A 19,672-nucleotide genomic window follows, 5' to 3' on the forward strand; every position below is an offset into this window, starting at 1 on the left:
GGCCAGTAATTCTCTCAGCTCAATTCACCTCACAGGGTTGTTGTTAGGAAAATATAGGAAGAGGAAGATTAGATCAAGCCTAATATTTTTCCCCATTTATTTTCTTTAAAAAATGGGAGCGAGCTGCATGTTACCCACCACTTAAAAAAATACCCCTTTAAAGTAATCAAAGCACAGAGAGAAGCCTTTTTGGTTAGAATTTTTATTTTTATGTACAGAAAAACTGACACATCTATCATCCAAGCTTGGTGGCCAGCTCTTTAGCTTTGGCTTTTTCAAGCTTAGCAATCCGAGCGACAGATTTGGGACCCAGGACGTTTCCACCCCAGTGACGACGAATCTGGAAAGGAAAAAAAACAAAACAAAATTGGTTTGCCAACAGGAAGAAATGTTGATTCTGCCGCACTGCCTACCTCTTTGCAATTACAGTCTCTGTCCAAATTATTGTTTATTGCAGTTAACTCAGACACTATCAATTAGAGTACTAAAAAACATATATTCTAAGCCCCTTAAGAGACCCGCTGACTAGGCGACACAAGCGGAACCAAACCAAACCAAAAATCACAGGCGGGAGTCTTACCTCATCGTATCTCTCATTGTAGTTGGTCTTAACAGCTTCCACCAGCTTAGCCAAGGCTCCTTTGTCCTCACTGCATAGGAAAAAAAAGTGAGGGTCAAGCAATTTGCAAGGGGGGGGGGTCCAAGGCCACCATTTTCAAGGTGAAAGCCGCATGCAAGGAACATACAGGTAGTCCTCGACTTACATCCATTCGTTTTAGTCTCTGTCCAAAGTCCCTGGAAAAAGTTGACTTACTACCATTTCTCACACCATAGCAGCATCTCCAGTGTCACGTGATCAAAATTCAGACACTTGGCCACTGTCTCGTATTTATGACGGTTGCAGTGTCATGGGATCTTTTTTGTGAACAAGCCAAGAAGGGCCTGGTGGCTCAGCAGACTAAAAGCATTGTGATTTAACACCAGCTGCCTGCAATTACTGTAAGTTCGAATCTCCCCAGGCTCAAGGTTGACTCAGCCTTCCATCCTTTCTAAGGTAGGTAAAATGAGGACCCAGTTTGTGGGGGCAATAAGCTGACTTTGTATAAATATACAAAAGTATGAAGGCTATTGCTTAGCGCATTGTAAGCCGCCCTGAGTCTCCGGAGAAGGGCGGCATATAAATCAAATTAAAAAATAATAATAATAATGGGGAAGCCAGATTCACTTAACCACCAGGTTACTAACACTTCTTGCAGTTTGGGATTTAAACATGGGGGTTTTTTGGGTCCCTCCCTCAGTCTGCAATAGCCAGGATCTTATTTTATTTAAGTTTGATGATGTTCTTAGTTTTTTTCCGTATATCTTTAATAATATAGGCGAATCCCCTAACGCAGGGGTCGGCAACCCACGGCTCTGGAGCCGCATGTGGCCCTTTCATTCCTCTGCTGCGGCTCCGTTGCCGGTTGGCTCCACAATTGATAGGGCTTTCAGTTAGGGTAGAGGAAAAAGGACGCCGCACTAGGAGGAGACACTATGGTGGGGGAACCTGACTTCCAGTCGGCTCCAGAATTGAACGGGGGCTTCTGGTTAGGACTTTTGTGGCTGAGTGTTTTAAGGTTGCCGACCCCTGCCCTAACAATTGCTGCAAGAAAAGTCGTGAAATCGGGCAAAACTCACTTAACAAGCATCTTGCTTAGCAACAGGAACAATTGTGGTCGTAACTTGAGGACTACCTGTCCTCAAGGGCGCTCCAACCTGCAAATCTATGACCTTCTAGAAGCTATTGAAATAACGGCTGCTCAGTTGGCACCCAAATCCCCGATTAGATCTGCCGTTGTCTGTCCAGAGGTTGGCAGGACTAGGGCTACTTACGGGTTAACCTGGGTGAAGGCCACGCAAGTGCAGGTTTTCCGGTGGACGAGGCGACCCAGCCTGGCTTTACCTTTGATGATGCAATAGGGGACCCCCATTTTTCGACACAAGGCGGGCAAGAAAACCACCAGCTGCATTGGGGGGGGGGGAGGCAGAGAGAGAGAGAGAACAAACCTTTTCATTAACAGGACCCTGCTGCATTTTTTTGACCCCCGACGAGAGAGGGGAGAGATTTGGGCAGCGGCAATCGCTCAGGGTTAAAAAGCTCGTGTAGTTTTGCTCTCCACGGGGGAGTCAGGCGAAGAAATTCAAACATCATTGCAATTGCCAAGCCCAAGCAAGAGGATTGTGAGAGCTGTTGTGAGAACAGCCACTTCCAGACTCACAAATTGTCTGACTTCTCTCCCCCCACCCTCAATTAACCAAGAGAGTCACTTTATGAAAGAATCTGACAAGAGTGATGGCAAAGGAGCCATTTCTCTCCTCCTCTCCCAAGAGAATGAAGCCCCTAGATCAAGGGTCAGCAACCTGCGGCTCTGGAGCCGCATGTGGCTCTTTCATCCCTCTGCTGCGGCTCCGTCGCCGCCACAATTTTGAAGAGCTTTCGGTTACGGGGAGGAAAAGCAAGGCGCACCAGGAAGAGGCTCTATGGCAAGAAGCAAGTTTTCCAGTCACAATTGATAGAGCTTTCCATTAGGACAGGTAGAGGAAAAAGGATGCTGCACTAGGAGACTCTGGTGCAGGGAATCGGACTTCCAGTCGGTTCCAGAATTGAAGAGGGGGGGCTTCCGGTTAAGACCTTTGTGGCTCTTTGAGTTTTTAAGGTTGCCGACCCCTGCCCTAGATGTAAGATTAACACTAGGCAATTATTCCTGCATTTTTTCCCCCAGTCCACTTCAAATACAAGGCTAACGTGCACCCTAAAAAATTGTCAAAATAGGAAAGGAAAAAATGAAAATGGCTGTGAAATGCTGCATATTCCTGCCCGGGAGCCAAAGGTTTATTATTTTTTTTAAAAGCTGTTGCTTCTTTACCCCACAAAGCATGGGAGACAACAGTTTGGTATTCCACCATGCTAAAGCGCAAAATTTGGAAATGAAAAAAAAGAGGACGAAGCCTTCCCCTCTGCTTTACCTCAATGGGGTCTACATCGTGCGCGATCACCACCAGCTGAGCCTTCTTGTTCTCCACCAAGGTTGTGACTGTGTTGACACCTGAAAAAAAACACAAACCGGGACGCTAAATTTGCAGCATTAACCAAGCCGGATTGTACGTGATGCCCCCAAGGAATGGGCCAACCTGCTAAAGCTCAGAGTTAAATAGCCAATGTCTTTTGGTCTTCAATCAAGTTCAGGTGAAGAAATTCACACATCACTGCGATAGCCGGTTGTCGAGAAAGCGCCAGGAATTCTGTCCTTTCTAGCTAACCGAGCTTAGGAAAGCCGCACAGAGGCGCTCGAAAGCTTACCTGCCCTCAGCACAGGTGGCCTTTTGGTAGGAACGTCGCCCTTCCCCGCGGCTTTCTGCTCCGCCCGAGCCAACAGCCTCTGTTTTTTCTCTTGCTTGGTCTCAGGTCTGTATTTGTGAGCCAGCTTCAGAAGCTGAGTCGCTGCGGAGATAAGACATTAAATGAGAAACCGGAGCATTTCTCTGCCCGTCCTTCTAGCAGCTTGATAAGAGATCCTTGTGCATCAGCGATCTTGGTGGTTGGGAGTCGTCAAGAAAGCTCAGATATTTGCTTCCATCATCTGCACATTAGAGAAACTTTTCTCCTTCAGTCTAAACCCCGAAGGGGGGGATTCCTTCCTCCCCTCTTTTCATATACCCCACATTATTTAGAATCTAGACAGCAAAATCATACCCCCCAAATCAAATTTTTATTGGCACGAGTTATTACGCTCTGAATTGGCAACTGAGCACCCAAAAATACTTTTGAGCAGTGAAATGTAAATAGCAATCGCTAACGCAAACCTCTCCAGACCTACTTTTAAGTTTCAGAGCCCCCTCCTCCCATAATCGCAGTTTGGATGGTTGCCAACCCACCTCCAAATTTATGGCTATTTGTAGTTTCCCACAGTCACACGACTGCAATTTATAACTTTTTGCTGGAAAGCAACATTTTACCTCTAGTTTCTGGCCAAAAAAACCCCCCTAAAATTACTTAACTAATGAGCTCACTTAATGACGGCCACAGAGGTGGTCATAAAATAGGGTGCAGTCACTGGTTAACAACCGGCACAACTTAATGGCTGGGATTCCAGGTTCGGTCCTTATCGTAAGTCACTGTACTACCAAGAGCCCTGGTAGTACAGTGGTCTAAGGCACCCTGTTATTAAACTGGTTATTAAGACCAGATGCCTGCAATTACTGCAGGTTCGAATCTCGCCAAGGCTCAAGGTCGACTCAGCCTTCCATCCTTTCTAAGGTAGGTAAATTGAGGACCCAGTTTGTGGGGGCAATAAGCTGACTTTGTATAAATATACAAAAGGATGAAGGCTATTGCTGAGCACATTGTAAGCCGCCCTGAGTCTCCGGAGAAGGGCGGCATATAAATCAAATAAAATCAAATTTTAAAAAAAGGACTACCAGTATACAGGAAGACCCGTTTTTCATTTGCAACCCTCTGCCCAGCCTCCTTCCTCTGATTCAAGAGGAAAAAAAAATCACCATTTACCCGTCTGGCGGTCCAGGGCTTGGGTGAACTGGTTGACCGCTGGGGGCACCTTCAACCTTTTGTAAAGGATTGCCCGCTGGCGCTGGAGCCGGATGTAGCGAGGCCATTTCACAAAGCGAGTCAAATCTCTTTTGGGCTGGATATCCTGACCTGCAAAGATACAGCATCAACTGAAGAAAAAGAGGAATAGTTTTGTAAGCTTGGGGGCTTCGCTCCAGAACGAAAAAGGGGCACCGGCATCAGAGATCTTGGTGGAAAAGCTTGTCAGCACTGCCATTCAGTTAGCAAATATTCTTTCCATCATTTGCTTGCACCCTTTTTCACACAGCATTTAAGTTCCCATCCCACCAATGTCCTCTCCTTTCCCAACTCACCGATGCCGAAGTTTTTGGGTCTCTTCTCAAACAGGGGGTTCACCACCTTCTTGGCCTCCTGCTTCTTGGCCACAGCAGGGGCCGGAGCCACCTTCTTCCCCTTGGCCTTCTTCCCCTTCGGCTGCAAAAGTTGAAGCACAAGTTAAATCTGGATCATCCCATCTACCGCCAAATACGTAAACGCAACATCTCCTTATGCACCTTCTCCCCCAAGCGTTGTCCAAGCTGGGGATCAGACTAGGCGCTGGGTTAGAACTCCCAACATCCCAGCCATGCTGCTCAGATCTGGAAACTTGTTGTCAATGCAATGCAAATCCATTTACAATGATCCAATTTTCTCTATTAATCTCGTAAACCAGCATAAATATTAACCTCACCCAACTAAGACTACTGCTTCCATCCCTCTAAATCGGGGGTCTCCAAACCTGGCGACTTTATACCTTGTTTTCCCCCGAAAATAAGACCCTGTCTTATATATATTTTTTAACCCCAAAATAAGTGCTTGGCCTTATTTTCGGGGAGCTCTTATTATTTTGGGGCGGGTGGAGCAAGATAGGGCTCCTCTTACTGTCTTACCTGATTTCCAGCTCTGCATTTTAAAAAGCCCAATTGGGCTTATTATCAGGGGATGTCTTATTTTCAGGGAAACAGGGTAGAAGACTTGCGGACTCCCAGCATTTCCCAGTTAGCCCAGTCACGCCATGCTGGTTGGGGGAATTCTGGGACTTCTAGTCCACAATTTGAAGATTCCCTGCTCTTAAATCAAAAACGGTACCAGGCATTTGTTTGCCTGATTCAAAGGATCTCCAAAACTTGGCATCTTTTATTTTATTTATTTATTTTATTGAATTTGTATACCGCCCTACTCCCGAAGGACTCAGGGCGGTGAACAGCCATGGAATAAAACATATAAATACAAAACTTAAAATAGATTAAAACGAATTAAATAATTTGGCTGAACAAATTTAAAACCCCAATAATTTAAAACCAGATTTAAAATTCCCATTTAAAAAGGGGAAAGACTTAGGTCTTTAAGTCTTTAAAAGACTAGTTGGGACTTCAACTCCCAGAATCCCTCCGCTCAGCAAGGCTGGCTTAGGAATCCTGGGAGTTGAAGTCCACTAGTGCGCCTTACATGTTTCCCCCAAGGTTAGGGGGGCCGAAGGCTCAGTGGCTAAGACGTCGATCAGAAAGGTCGGCGGTTCGAATCCCCAGGTCTCCTGCGTGTGCAGGGGGCTGGACTAGATGACCTCCCAAGATCCCTCCCAATTCTGTTATCCTGTATATATTGCTTTGGCATGCAATCGGGCATGACTTGAGCTCGGATGCTTCTTCCAGCCTAAAAATGATCCACCGATCTTTGCAAAAAAACCCACCAGCGAGGCCCAAACTCCAGCCCACCCCAAGACCGGCTTCCCATCATTTTCCCCTCCCAATAAAAGCGGCCTCCGGTTCGGCGGGGTTCCTGGCCCTCCGATGCACGGTAAAGACCCCCAAGCCGGGCCTCCGATGGGCGGATGGCGCCGGATTGGAAGATCCCCCCCCCTTCCCACCGGTAGAGCCAACACGTCGCAAAACTCACCATCTTGGCTGGAGGAAGAAAAAGAGAGAGCGGTGCCTTCTGGGTAATATATCGCAGTCCCGCTGGTTCTCGCGAGAAGCTCGGCGCTCAAATCACGCGGGAAGATGCGGAAGGGGAAGAGCGGTCTCAGCCGATTTTTTTTTTGTTTTCATCATAGAGACGATAAGCGACTGATCGGGCTTCCGCACGCTCCTAGAGAGTCCTCCGAGGAGGTATGTCCAACCCTTGACTACAACAGGAAGAGTGTCTCCCTCCCCAAACAACCAATCAGCTTTCAGGATTCAGCCAATCATTGGGGGGGGGGAAATAAAACCTCCCTTTTCGGATTAGAAATGCTTGATTAAGGAGTGGAAGTGAAAAGGGTGGATGTTGATACAGGTGAGAAGAGCGTCAATTTTTAAGCAATTTGCATTAAACCACTTTTGCAATACTTTGTCCCTGGTGTTTTAAATGGATGGAGCAAGGCTCTAGTCCTCATTAGCCTTATTCTCAAAATGCTCTCCCTCTCCTTTATGGGGAATAGCTCGATCCAATAGATTAAAATTAAAATTAAAATTTCTTTTATGTACACTGAGAGCTTGTGCACCAAGATAAATTCCTTGTGTGTCCAATCACACTTGGCCAATAAAAAATTCTATTCTATTCTATTCTATTCTATTCTATTCTATTCTATTCTATTCTATTCTATTCTATTCTATTCTATTCTACTCTGTTCTACTCTACTCTACTCTACTCTATTCTAAATGGAGGTGATTACTTCATTTGTTGTGTGAATGCAGCCTTGCTTCCAGATCTGTCCCCCCCCCCCTCTCTGTTTAGTTAAATAGATACGGAATTTATATTGTTTTCTGACATTTGATTCTCGGCTCCACAATCTTGATTATTTGCTTCATATGTATTTCTATCAGAACAATCCATCAGGTTTTTTTGGGGGGGGGTGGGACTATTTACGGCTTCTTTTTAATATTGATGTGCCTGCAGGCAAATGTGTGGCTCCGGAATAACATTTGACACAAAGGTGCAAATTTTAACCCTGAAAAGTGAAATGGAATGTTTATGGGCCATATTTCTTTCTTTTTTAAAAAATGATTTTAGATTTGGGGGTTTTTTTAAAATGCATTTTTCTCTGGATTTGTTATTTGCGACGCCGTTTCATTGGTCCGTTCCTCTCCTAGCCATGTCGCAACAACGGGTCCTACCCCAGAGTAAAGAAACCCTCCTCCAGTCCTACAACAAGCGTCTGAAAGATGATGTCAAATCCATCATGGACAACTTCACAGAAATCATCAAGTCTGCAAAGGTGAGAAGAGACCCTCCCCCCTCCTTCTGCCTTCCATGGAGGACTTGTATACTGCACGAGTCAAAAAGAGGGCTGAAAAAATATTTACAGACCTCTCGTATCCTGGACATCAACTGTTTCAACTCCTACCCTCAAAACGACGCTGTAGAGCACTGCACACCAGAACAACTAGACACAAGGACTTGTGTGTCCAATCACACTTGGCCAATAAAAAATTCTGTTCTGTTCTATTCTATTCTATTCTATTCTATTCCATTCCATTCCATTCATGCTTTGAACATTTTCAGATTGTTCTAGTCAGCGAACAACATTACACAGTGCAAAGAAATAGGGGAACAGATTTTTATTAGAGCAGAGGGGAAAATGCTCGACAGCTTTTCAAACAACCCGCAGATGGTTAGACTTTTTGTACCTGCTTTCCTTTTCCAGATTGAAGAAGAAACCCAAGTGTCTCGCGCGACCCAAGGCGAACAGGATAACTATGAGATGCACGTCAGAGCGGCAAATATTGTGAGTGGATTAGAGTTGAGATATTCTGCAGAGGATTCTGCTCGGAGAGGAGTTGCAAATCTGCCTTTAATGAATTTATTTATGCATATAAATTTAACCAATGAATTTAATTAAATTGATGGTTGGAAAATGTTGGTGGTTGCCATCCGCCCTCAGAAACAGGGTTTTAATTCTGTCCCACCAGAGAGCGGGAAGGAAATCATCCCATGACCAAAATTGCTAATAACTCTGATAAAATTTGGCCATGTTTTCCAAATACAATAGTACCTCGTTACACATCGTGAATTAATTCCGGGAGGCGTGATGGGTATCAAAAATGATGAATAATGTAGTGAGTCACAAGGCAGCCGACACTGACAAACTCTAGCTTGTGCGTTGAAACAAAGAAATGATGAGTACTGAGATAACATTTTCGTGTCATAATGCGTTGCGTACCAAATCCGATGAGTTTCAAAGCATTTGAGTGCCAAGGTACCATTGTATGTGGATTTTTTCATCAGGTCCGAGCTGGCGAGTCCCTCATGAAGCTGGTGTCCGATCTGAAGCAATTCTTAATCCTTAATGATTTTCCTTCGGTCAACGAAGCCATCAACCAACGCAATCAGCAATTGCGGGCTCTGCAGGAGGAATGCGACAAGAAACTGATCGCGCTGCGGGATGAAATCTCCGTCGACCTCTACGAACTGGAAGAGGAGTATTACTCTTCCAGGTACAAATAAATCCACGGAGAAATCTCGGGATAATCAGCCCGTGGCCTTCTCTTTTTTTTTTTTGACCTTGGAGACAGAGGTTGCGTTCTGAAACTTTTTAAAACTCTTGTTTTGTTTTGTTTTTTAAAACTTGTGCTTTTTAATATTTCCGGGGTGGTTCTGGCCGTCCTCGAAAACAATCAAGCCACTCCTATTTCCTTGTTTGCAATTCTGTGCAACTTAGGGAAATGCTGCCTAACAATCTTGCAGTTTGGGATTTAAATGTGGTTTTGTTTTGGGGGGTTTTTCGGTCCCCTCTCTCAGTCTGCAATAGCCGGGATCTTATTTTATTTAGGAGTTTGATGATGTTCTTAGTTTTTTTTTCGTATATCTTTAATAATATATGCGAACCCCCCTAATGATTGCTGCAGCTTTATTATCAATAAAACTGTGGTAGGAAAAAAAAATGTTAACTTTGGGCTGGTTTTTATTTTATTTCTTTATTATTTCTTATATATATATTTAACCCACAGCTTGTCTGATGATCCCCTTATTTCTCCTCCTGTCTCTTATGCTTAGCTTGTGCCTCTCTTTTTGGCAATTTATCTACGATCTTTTGCAATATCTGTTGGCTTCTAAGCAGGGCTTCTGGAGGAGCGAAGGAATAAAGCGGGGCAGGATTTGGGAGATTTATCCCCTACAAAATACAGGTAGTCCTTGACTTACGACCAAACCGAGCCCAACATTTCTGTCGTTAACTGAGTTTTGCCCTTTTTTTTACGACACTCCTTGCCACATTTGCTTAAGTAAATCACTGCAATTGTTCTGTGACTAACCTGCTTTGTTCAGTGAATCTGGCTGAACGGGGCTCAAAAGGGACCCCCGGGACATTGCGACCGTCATAAATATGAGTCGCTTTTTTTCAGTGCTCTTGTAACTCCAAACGGTTGCTAAATGATCAATTGTAAGTTGGCCATCTGTAAATAGAGGAAAGAATAACCAATGGCCACTGGAGAGAAAAACACTGCTTTTTCCCTTTTAAAATCTCCCCAGCTGTGATCCTCTTTTGCGACCATTTGTCCCACCAAGTCAAAGCGGGGGGGGGGGGGAAGCCCATGGAACAGCTGCCGTGATGATCCCCTTAACAGCGGTGGCAAAAAAAGGTCGTAAAATGAGGCAACTTTCACTTAACAGCTCTCACTTAGTAGCAAGAGAAATCCTAATCTGAATTGTCGTAAGTCTAGGACTGCCAGTAGGATGAATATATATATATTTGTAAAGAGCCCCAGTCTAAATCTGGGAGTCCGCAAATTGTTGCTACTGCCTTCTAAAAGATGTTGCTTGTTTTCGTAACGCCTTTGCTTCTCTCTTGCTTTCTTCTTTTCCCCCCTTTTTTCCCCTCCTGCTTCTCTCTCTCTCTCTCTCGTCTCTCTTCCTCGCTGCCTTAACGGGCTTCTCGTTCCGCCAAGCTACGGCGTCTGCGATGCCAGCCACCTCTCTCTTTCTGAAGCCTACTGGAGACAGGATTCAGCCGGTTCGCCTCTGGAAAGCCTCGTCACCTCCCTGGCTGCCGCCGCCAGCGCAATGGAGCAGAATCTTCCCGCCCCGCAGGCCTCAGTGCCTTCGCACCCGCACATCAACGGGCACGGAGTGGGCGCCCCGGAGCATCCTTAAAAGGGATTTCCCCCCTCGCTCCTTGCATTTCAACAATAAACTTTAGCAACCAAAATGTCGGGCACAATTCGTAAGCTGAGGGTGCTACCTGTATGCGTATGGGGATTTACTTGGTGTTTTCAGTCCTCGACTTATAACAATTCATGCAGCGACGGTACTGAAAAGACCGTTTTTCACACTGACGATCGTTGCAGCCTCTGGTTCTTGGCATCTGGTTCATATTTACGATGGGCGTAGCATCCCGGGGGGTCACGCAATTCCCTTTTGCGGCCTTCTGATGAGCGAAGTCCACACGGAAGCCATTCGCTTAATAACCGGCTTAATTACTAGCTTCACGATTGCATCGATTCACTACAACAGTGGCAAGACAGTCGTAAAACAGAGCAAAACTCACTCGGCTGCCATCTCCCATAGCAGCAGAAATGTTGGGCTCCGTCGTAAGTCGAGGACTATCTGTAGCAGCTGTCTCCTTGTCGTTTCTGTGTTTGCAACGCCGTTTTGATATTCTGGAAAGCTTTTTTTTTTTGTCTGTTTCTTTGAGAAGATATTTAACATCATAACCCAGAGACGTTTTTGAGGGGATGCTCAGACTAGGGGGAAAAAAATGACCTCTGTGTTGTTGTGAGATCTCTTTTTCTGTGACTTCGAGAAGGAGAAAACCTCAGACCCCCAAATACTGCTGAGTGACAAACCTCAAAATACCCAGCCAACAGAGTTTAAGATTCCCGGACAGTGATAGTTAAAGAGACGCACAACTTTTCCACCAGACGTGATTTTAAAAATCAGGTAACCTTAAAGAGACATTTAACAGTGTTGAAAATGTGAAAGACACCAATGGGGTTTTTCTTCCGTTTATGGAAAACTTTACAGGTTTTTTTTTTTAAATATTTTTTCTCATTGTACGAGGCTATTGAAATAAAGGTTTGGTTAGTGCCCAGGGCGTGGATAATTCTTTCCAACACAAAAGATGCGAACCAGGAGAGTTGAAAGACTGCCACAAAACGGAACTGCAAAAATAAGGTGTTCGTTTTGGTGGGTCATTTATGTTGTTGTTAGTCGCAAAATCGTGTCCAACCCATCGCGACCCCATGGACAACGTTCCTCCAGGCCTCCCTGTCCTCTACCATCCTCTGGAGTCCATTTAAGCTCACGCCGACTGCTTCGGTGATTCCATCCAGCCACCTCGTTCTCTGCCGTCTCCTTCTTCTTTCCCAGCATTAGGCTCTTCTCCAGCGAGTCCTTCCTTCTCCTTAGGTGGCCAAAGTATTTGAGATTCCTCTTCAGGATCTGGCCTTCTAAGGAGCAGTCAGGGTTGATCTCCTCTAGGACTGACCGGTTGGATGGCCTTGCAATCCAAGGGACTTGCAGGAGTCTTCTCCAGCACCAGAGTTCAAAGGCCTCCATTCTTTGGCGTTCAGCCTTTCTTATGGTCCAACTTTCCCAGCCATCCATTGCAACTGGGAAAACCATCGCCTTGACTGTACACACAGGGTGATGTCTCTGCTTTTTAGTACGCTGTCTAGATTCGCCATAGCTTTCATTTATATACTGAACTGCAAAAGGCAGATGTTTGAAAGGAGGTCACAAAACCAAACCAAGTAAGTTTTATTTGGGTGGGTTAGTTTATGTTCTAGGGCAGGGGTCAGCAACCTGCAGCTCTGGAGCCGCATGTGGCTCTTTCACCCCTCTGCTGCGGCTCCCTGTCACTCAAAATATGCATCACAACCGCCAATGTGCGATACCCACCGGCACACGATTTATTGAGCTTTTCAATCCCCTGGTAGGCCAACCATGGATAAATCCAAGAAAAGAAAAGTTTCAGAAGAAAACAATGTTTAATTCAACTACATATGCTAGTTTTATGGCTGTTCAAGAAATAGTCAGGCACGGGAAGGCTTTTGTGGCTCCCGGTGTTTTCTTTTCTGTGGGAAACGGGTCCAAATGGCTCTTTTGAGTGGTTTAAGGTTGCCGACCCCTGGGTTATATCGTTTAAACTAGCAAGCTCTTGCATAGACAGTTGCAATCCCTAGCAGTTGCAATCCTAAAAATTCTTATTGGAAACTATTCTTTCCAATACTGCCTCTGGTTTTACAAATCTTAGCCTCTTAGGCTCTTTTTGAGTGTTTAAGGTTGCAGAGCCCTGTTCTAGTGAGTCCTTTGGAGAGTGCGTGTGTATGTGTGCAGACCAGTTCTTCAGTTTTCAAAAGTATTTTTTAATGGGTGGAAAGTGATAGTTTTAACTTCACAGGATGCCATGCATTAAAAAAAAAAAGAAAGAAAGAAAGAAAAACACAGGCAAAGTCTGCCACTTAAAATGCCAGCTGCTTTGCGGTTTGCTTAGTTAAAAAAGAAAAGAAAAGTCAAAACTAGCATGGAAAATCTGCACCCTGAGCCAGATTTTTTCATTTTCATTTTATTGAATTTGTATACCGCAAATTCTACTCCCGAAGGACTCAGGGCGGTGAACAGCCGTAGAATAAAACATATAAATACAAAATTTAAAACAAAATTAAATAATTTGGCGGAACCCAAATTTAAAACCCCAATAATTTAAAACCAAATTTAAAATTTCCACTTAAAAAGGGGAAAGACTTAGGTGAGTTTATTTCTCTTTGCCTATTATTTTCTCTCTGAGTTTATTGAAAGGACTGGGCTGCTTAAGTAAAACGTTCCCAATCCAATATATCTAGCCCGATCCTCTGGATTGCAAAAAAAAGAAGAAAAAACCCAACCACGTGCGCAAAAGCTTCCCCCCCTCCTCTTGGCCCCTCCCCTGCTTTTCTTTTGCTCCGCCCCTTCCCCTGCCTTGGCCCCAACCCCTCTGCCATCCCATAACCTCCCCAGGCTGCAGGGATCGAGCCCCGAGCTGGGTTGCAAAGGGATCGGATAGGATGGGTGGATGGATCGATTGGAGAGCCTGCCTGCCTGCCTCTCCAGCCACGTGGGGGCGAAGCGGCTGCTGGACTGCGCCCTGCTTTTGCGCCCTCGATCCTGATCAGGCTCGCTCCGGATCCCCCCAGCAGGTGATGGGATTTCTCTCCCCAGCCCCCCCGAAGCCTCCTTGGGCAGGGAATTTGGGGGTTTGGCTTGCTAACTGATCTATCGACCTTGCCCTTCTTTCTTTCTTTTTCTTTCTTTCTTTCTTTCTTTCTTTCTTTCTTTCTTTCTTTCTTTCTTTCTTTCTTCCTTTCTTTCTTTCTTTTCTTCCTTTCTTCCCTCCAGTCCTCCTTCCTTCCTCCTTCCCTTCCTTTCTTCTTTCCTTCCTTCCTCCCTCCCTCCCTCCCTCCCTTCTTCCTTTCTCTCCTCCCTTCCTTCTTCCCTTCTTCCTACCTTCCTTCTTTTCTTCCTTCTTCCTTTCTCCCCTCCCCCTCCTCCCTTCCTTTCTTCCTTACTTCTTTCCTTCCTTCTTTCTTTCTCCCCTCCCTCCCTTCCTTCTCCTTCCTTCTTCCTTTCTCCCCTCCCCTCCTCCTTCCTTCCTTTCTTCCTTACTTCTTTCCTTCCTTCTTCCTTTCTCTCCTCTCCTTCCTCTCTCCTCCCTCCCTTCATTCTTCCTTTCTTTCTTCCCTCCCTCCCTTCCTTCTCCTTCCTTCTTTCTTTCTCCCCTCCCTCCCTCCCTTCCTTTCTTCCCTCCAGTCCTCCTTCCTTCCTCCTTCCCTTCCTTCCTTTCTTCTTTCCTTTCTCCCCCCTTCCTTCTTCCTTTCTTCCTACCTTCCTTCTTCCTTTCTCCCCTTCCTTCCTTCTTTCCTTCCTTTCTTCCCTCCCGTCCTCCTTCTTTCCTTCCTTCTTCCTTCCTTCCTTCTTCCTTTCTCCCCTCCCTCCCTCCCTCCCTTCCTTTCTTCCCTCTCTCCCGCCTGTCCTCCTTCCTTCCTTTCTTCCTTACTTCTTTCCTTCCTTCTTCCTTTCTCCCCTCCCTCCCTTCCTTCTCCTTCCTTCTTCCTTTCTCCCCTCCCCTCCTCCTCCCTTCCTTTTACTTCTTTCCTTCCTTCTTCCTTTCTCTCCTCTCCTTCCTCTGTCCTCCCTCCCTTCATTCTTCCTTTCTTTCTTCCCTCCCTCCCTTCCTTCTCCTTCCTTCTTTCTTTCTCCCCTCCCCTCCCTTCCTTCTTCCCTTCCTTCTTCCTTTCTCCCCTCCCTTCCTCCTCCCTCCCTCCTTCCTTCTTTCCTTCCTTCTTCCTTTTTTCCCTCCTGTCCTCCTTCCTTCCTTTTTCTTTTACTTACTTACTTACTTTCCATCAAGTGATTCCAGGCAGCATAGAACATGATAAAAATGACAAGATAAAACATCAAATGATAGATATTAACATTCGTCTAGCTTGACATTAAGTCTTCAAAATATTTATCAATTGAATCTTCCCTCCTGCGTTTTAAAAAGCAGGAATTTCACGATAAAACTCTTCCCCCCCCCCCCTGTTCATACGTTGTTGTTTCTTTGTACAGGATTTCATCTCGGTGGCGAAGTGAACGGCGATGTGAAACCCTCATCGTTTCAGAGGCTTTGTTTTCCTCCGGACAAAATCTGGTTTGATCTTGGTTGGGCATTGCTCTAAAATGGCCAACTTAGTTGCCACGGACTTTTACTTGCAAACGCTGGCAAAGAAGATTTGCGCCCAGGAACTCCGTGAACTGCCGAAAAGAAAGTTTGGTATGATTTCTGATACACCAATTGACCTCCTTGCTTTATCCTGGAACGTGGATGAGTCACATCCTGAGTTTTCCCCACTAATTTAATTTTAGTTTTTATTTTATTATTTATGGATTAAATTTATATGCCTCCAGTCTTACTGTTGAGCGACTCTGGGCGTTCGAAGGAAGATTCCAAACAGAACAGTAAAGTTATTTTCAGAAGGGTTGGGCAGAGCAGTAGCGGTTTATAGGTAAAGGTAAAAGTTCCCCTCGCACATATGTGCTAGTTGTTCCCGACTCTAGGGGTGGTGCTTATCTCTGGTTCAAAGCCGAAGAGCCAGCGCTGTCCAAAGACATCTCCATGGTGATGTGGCCGGCATGACTCAACGCCAAAGGCACACGGAACGCTGTTACCTTCCCACCAAAGGGGGTCCCTATTTTTTCTACTTGCATTTTTTACCTGCTTTCGAACTGCTAGGTTGGCAGAAGCTGGGACAGGGAACGGGAGCTCACCCTGTTACGCAGCACTAGGGATTCGAACCGCTGAACTGCCAACCTTTCGATCGACAAGCTCAGCGTCTTAGCCCTTAGTAGGGGTTTAGGCAACCCTTATTTGTCTCAGAGATTAAAAGTCTTTTAAAGCTCGAATTGCAGCTTTCTATGCAATGTCACTAGGGGTTTTTTTCCCCCCTGTCTGATCATTTTATTAATTCAAGTGAATAAATAATAAATTCATTGCTCTGTTTACAAAGGAGTGCCTGGAAGCAAGCTGAGGGACGAGAGCACCGGGAAAAAGAAGAAGAAGAAGAAGAAGAAAGAAAAAAACCAGAAAAAGAAAAATACAGTAGAGGGTTCTAGGAGCAAATTCAGCCAAGCGTCGCCAGCCAAACCAGCAAGCTCTAATGCTAAGAAGCCAGGGTCAGTTACTGCAATCACATGCGCAGAAGAAAGAAATGGGAAAGAAATCTCAGTAACACCTGGCATTACAGGTAAGAATGTGATAGAAGGGGAAATGAGCCAATCTGGTCTAATGGTGAAGATGATGCTGACCTAGAAACCAGGAGGCTGGGAATTCTAGTCCTGCCTTAGGCATGAAAGTCAGCTGGGTGACTTTGGGCCAATCACCAGGAGACGTGAGTTCTAGTCCCACCTTAGGCATGAAATCCAGCTGGTGACTTTGGCCCAATCACCAGGAGACTGAGAGTTCTAGTCCCATTTTAATCATGAAGGTGGGCTAGATTTTTGGGCCAATTATCAGGAGACTGTGAGTTCTAGAACTGTGAGACATAAAAACCATCTGTGCCAATCACTAGGAGAGGTGAGTTTTAGCACAAAAACAAGCTGGATCGCTTTGGGCCAGTTACCAGGAGACGGTGAGTTGTAGTCCACTTAAGGCGCAAAACCTGACTGGGTGACTTTGGGCCAATCACCAGAAGACAGAGAGTTCTAGTTCTGCCTTAGGCATGAAAGCCAGCTAGGTGACTTTGAGCCAGTCCCTCTCTTTCTCAGCCCAACCCACCTCACAGGATTGTTGTGAGGAAAATAAGAAGGGTGTGTTGTGGGGTGTTGCACGGGTGGGCTATAATTTTTAATCTTTTTTTATTAATCCACCCAGGGAATAAAAAGGAACCTGACACGAATTTCGCAATGGATTTCTTGCGGCAGAGGCTGCACAACAAAATTGAAGAAATATCTGGGAAGGTAGGATAGAGACATACGTTTTAAAGGTTAGCTTTCCAGGTCCAGAGGAAAATGAGTGTTATTCTGAATTTTACCTTCAGGCTGATATCACTTGTCTGGGAATATAACCATTGACTTTCTGGACAAGTACTGCAATGATTCCCTAATCCTCATGGGGAATGTTAAAATACAGGTAGTCCTCAACTTACAACTTTAGTTTAATGACTGTTGAAAATTACAAGGGCACTGAAGAAGTGACTTGTGGCCATTTTTCACACTTACGACCATTGCAGTCATGTGATCAAAATTCAGACGCTTTTGCAACCTTTCTGAGGAGCGCAGTCAGTGGGGAAGCCAGATTCGCTTAACAACCAGGTTACTCGCTTATCAACTGCAGTGATTCACTGAACAACTGTGGCAAGAAAAGTCATGCAAAACGGGGCAAAAAAATCACTGAACAAATGTCTCACTTTCTACAAGCAAAATCGGTGGGGAAGCCCAGATTTGCTTAACAACCACGTGATTCATTTAACAATTCGCTTAACAACTGTTTAGTTTCCTTTATTGTCCTTGCACATCGTACGACGAAATTAACTCTATCACAAAAGTCATAAAATCAGGTACGACTCGCTTACCAACCACATTGCTTACCAACAGAAACTCTGCTTCCAATAGTCGTTTGTCAAGGACCACCTGTACTTACTTTCTTTTTTTTAAAATTCTTATTTATACATTTTTCTTTAAGGACTACCTGTAGTCTTTTTACAGGCAAAAAATAACATAGGCAGCTGGGCCAAATCTGAGAAACTTCTACTTAGCTAATTACATGCGTACAGGATTGAATTTCTAGGATTGTCACTTAATGATGGATGTTGGACACGTGGCAGCTCCCAGAATTTCCAAATTTGGGTCTTTTTGTGTGGAGGTTCTGGAGTTATCGTGCTAGGAACGAGATTGTCCACTTGTGTAGAGCAAGTCAAAATGATGTTTTGGATTGTTTCCTTTTTCTTGCAGGCTGGTGCCAAAGCTCTGTCACCCACCGTGCTGGAGAAGCGCCAGCGAAGGAAATACGAACGAGAGAGAAAGAAACGCCGGAGGAAAGAGATCAGAATGAAGGAGAAATTAGAGAAGGAAACAGCAGAAGAGGAGGAGGCGTCCGCCGTGGTTTCGGAGACCCAGGAGGCGGAGAGCAAACCTGACATCTTGTTTAACAAAGTGGAGGTCCATGCAGAAGAGGAGCTGAACAAAGTGAAGAAGAAGGAGGATAAAAGAAAATCCATCAAAGGCAACATAACACCACTGACAGGCAAGAATTATAAGCAACTCTTAAACCGGCTGGAATCTCGGAAAACCCAGCTGGAAGAGTTGAAGGCCAAAGATGAGGAGAAGGCTAAGGAGTTGGAAGCAAAGATGCAATGGACCAATGTCCTTTATAAGGCAGAAGGTGTGAAGATCCGCGATGACGAAGAGAAGCTGAAGGCCGCCCTGAAACGCAAGGAGAAGCGCAAGGCCCAGCGTCAGAGGAAGTGGGAAAAGCGGACAGAACAGGTGGTAGACCGAATGCAGCAACGACAAGAGAAACGTCGCAAAAACATCCAGCAGAAGAAGCTGGCCAGGATCGAGAAGAAGAAGGCTAAAGCTCGGAAGAAAGGACGCATCCTTCCTGAAGATCTCAAGAAAGCTGGCCCTAACCGAAATTGAGTTTTTTTTTATTATTAAGTTTTTATTAGTGTATCAAAGTATAAAATGCAACAAAAAAAAAGAGACGTGGAAAACTGACTTGAGTTTTAACCCAATTTAGGTTTGAATGAACAATGTGGTGGACGTTAGAGAATCCGCAAATATTTTCCTCTGAGCTGATGGGACGTGGAGATGTCTCTGGGTCAACCCTGGGTTTGAGGAGGACCTCAAGGGTGGCAGATTCTTCTTTCTGAAGTCTCTCAACCAAAGTTGAGTCATTGGATTGCCTCTTTCCAACTGTTACCAAATGATTGTTTCCTGTTTTAGGGAGTGAAGACTTGAAATTAAGTAGAATCGTGGGGTGAAAGGATGACATTTATCCTCTTAATCTGGGAAATAAATTGAAGCAAGGAGGGGGATCATTAAACATTCTATCCTGGTCTGCATTCTCAGCTTGGTTGGTGACTTAATTTGGTATTTGGAACTGTTTGAATTTGAAATTTGAATTTGAATTTGAAAATTGAATTTGAATTTGAATCCAATTGCCAAGATTTGTACAATGTGTTGAAAAGTAAACAAAACTGGACATTAAGTTTTGTAAATTCCTAGATTTTAACTGATCTGGTTAAACATACTACAGGATGCAGATTTTGCCAGGAACTGGCTTGGGGATGAATCTTTTGGCTACGTTTCCTGGAAATATGGGGTGTGCATCCCTCGGGACAAAAAAAAAAAAACAGAGTTGGAAGGGACCTTGGAGATTTTCTAGTCCAAACCCGTACTCAAGCAGGAGACCGTACACCATTCTGTCAAAAAGGCTATCCAATATCTTAAAATCCTCCATTGGTGGAATACACGGAACTTCTGAAAGCAAACTGTTTCACTGGTTAATTATTCTGACTGTCAGGAAATTCCTCCTTAGTTCTAGATTGGATCTCTCCTTGCTTCCCTTGTGGCAGCCCTTCAAATATTGGACCACTGCTACTGTATCATATCACCCCTAGTCCTTTTCATAAT

The 19,672-nt window shown here is 44.9% G+C and overlaps 3 protein-coding genes and 4 non-coding genes across 8 annotated transcripts; 2 read left to right on the top strand and 5 right to left on the bottom strand.

Moving 5' to 3' along the window:
• Positions 1 to 186: 186 nt before the first annotated feature.
• On the bottom strand, positions 187 to 6,716 carry RPL7A (ribosomal protein L7a). Its single transcript, XM_034404402.3, has 8 exons — positions 6,503 to 6,716; positions 4,921 to 5,041; positions 4,547 to 4,696; positions 3,341 to 3,481; positions 3,007 to 3,086; positions 1,873 to 2,003; positions 581 to 650; positions 187 to 340 (listed from the first exon to the last, which is right to left on the bottom strand). The coding sequence occupies exons 1-8, from the start codon at positions 6,503 to 6,505 to the stop codon at positions 236 to 238; spliced, it is 801 nt and encodes a 266-aa protein (XP_034260293.1). The 5' UTR covers positions 6,506 to 6,716; the 3' UTR covers positions 187 to 235.
• LOC117656281 (small nucleolar RNA SNORD36) lies at positions 2,119 to 2,196 on the bottom strand. Its single transcript, XR_004588915.1, has one exon. It is a non-coding gene; the product is annotated as a small nucleolar RNA SNORD36 (small nucleolar RNA).
• Positions 3,177 to 3,252, bottom strand: LOC117656282 (small nucleolar RNA SNORD36). Its single transcript, XR_004588916.1, has one exon. It is a non-coding gene; the product is annotated as a small nucleolar RNA SNORD36 (small nucleolar RNA).
• On the bottom strand, positions 3,560 to 3,625 carry LOC117656284 (small nucleolar RNA SNORD24). Its single transcript, XR_004588918.1, has one exon. It is a non-coding gene; the product is annotated as a small nucleolar RNA SNORD24 (small nucleolar RNA).
• LOC117656283 (small nucleolar RNA SNORD24) lies at positions 4,782 to 4,855 on the bottom strand. Its single transcript, XR_004588917.1, has one exon. It is a non-coding gene; the product is annotated as a small nucleolar RNA SNORD24 (small nucleolar RNA).
• On the top strand, positions 6,709 to 11,612 carry MED22 (mediator complex subunit 22). 2 transcript variants are annotated; one of them, XM_034404403.3, is made up of 5 exons: positions 6,709 to 6,880; positions 7,678 to 7,802; positions 8,232 to 8,312; positions 8,813 to 9,021; positions 10,471 to 11,612. In XM_034404403.3, exons 2-5 carry the CDS (start codon positions 7,680 to 7,682, stop codon positions 10,673 to 10,675), a joined length of 618 nt encoding a protein of 205 aa, XP_034260294.2. In that variant the 5' UTR covers positions 6,709 to 6,880; positions 7,678 to 7,679; the 3' UTR covers positions 10,676 to 11,612. The 2 variants fall into 2 exon arrangements, with proteins under 2 accessions (XP_034260294.2, XP_034260296.2); XM_034404405.2 differs by having other exon boundaries at positions 6,764 to 6,880; positions 9,581 to 11,612.
• A 1,871-nt stretch (positions 11,613 to 13,483) lies between these two features.
• Positions 13,484 to 19,245, top strand: SURF6 (surfeit 6). The gene is made up of 5 exons (XM_034404374.2): positions 13,484 to 13,698; positions 15,110 to 15,314; positions 16,048 to 16,284; positions 16,911 to 16,996; positions 17,990 to 19,245. Exons 2-5 carry the CDS (start codon positions 15,221 to 15,223, stop codon positions 18,674 to 18,676), a joined length of 1,104 nt encoding a protein of 367 aa, XP_034260265.2. The 5' UTR covers positions 13,484 to 13,698; positions 15,110 to 15,220; the 3' UTR covers positions 18,677 to 19,245.
• The last annotated feature ends 427 nt before the right edge of the window (positions 19,246 to 19,672 follow it).

This window comes from Pantherophis guttatus, chromosome 16, assembly GCF_059756535.1.
Source record: "Pantherophis guttatus breed Tessera chromosome 16, ASM5975653v1, whole genome shotgun sequence".
NCBI lineage: Eukaryota > Metazoa > Chordata > Lepidosauria > Squamata > Colubridae > Pantherophis > Pantherophis guttatus.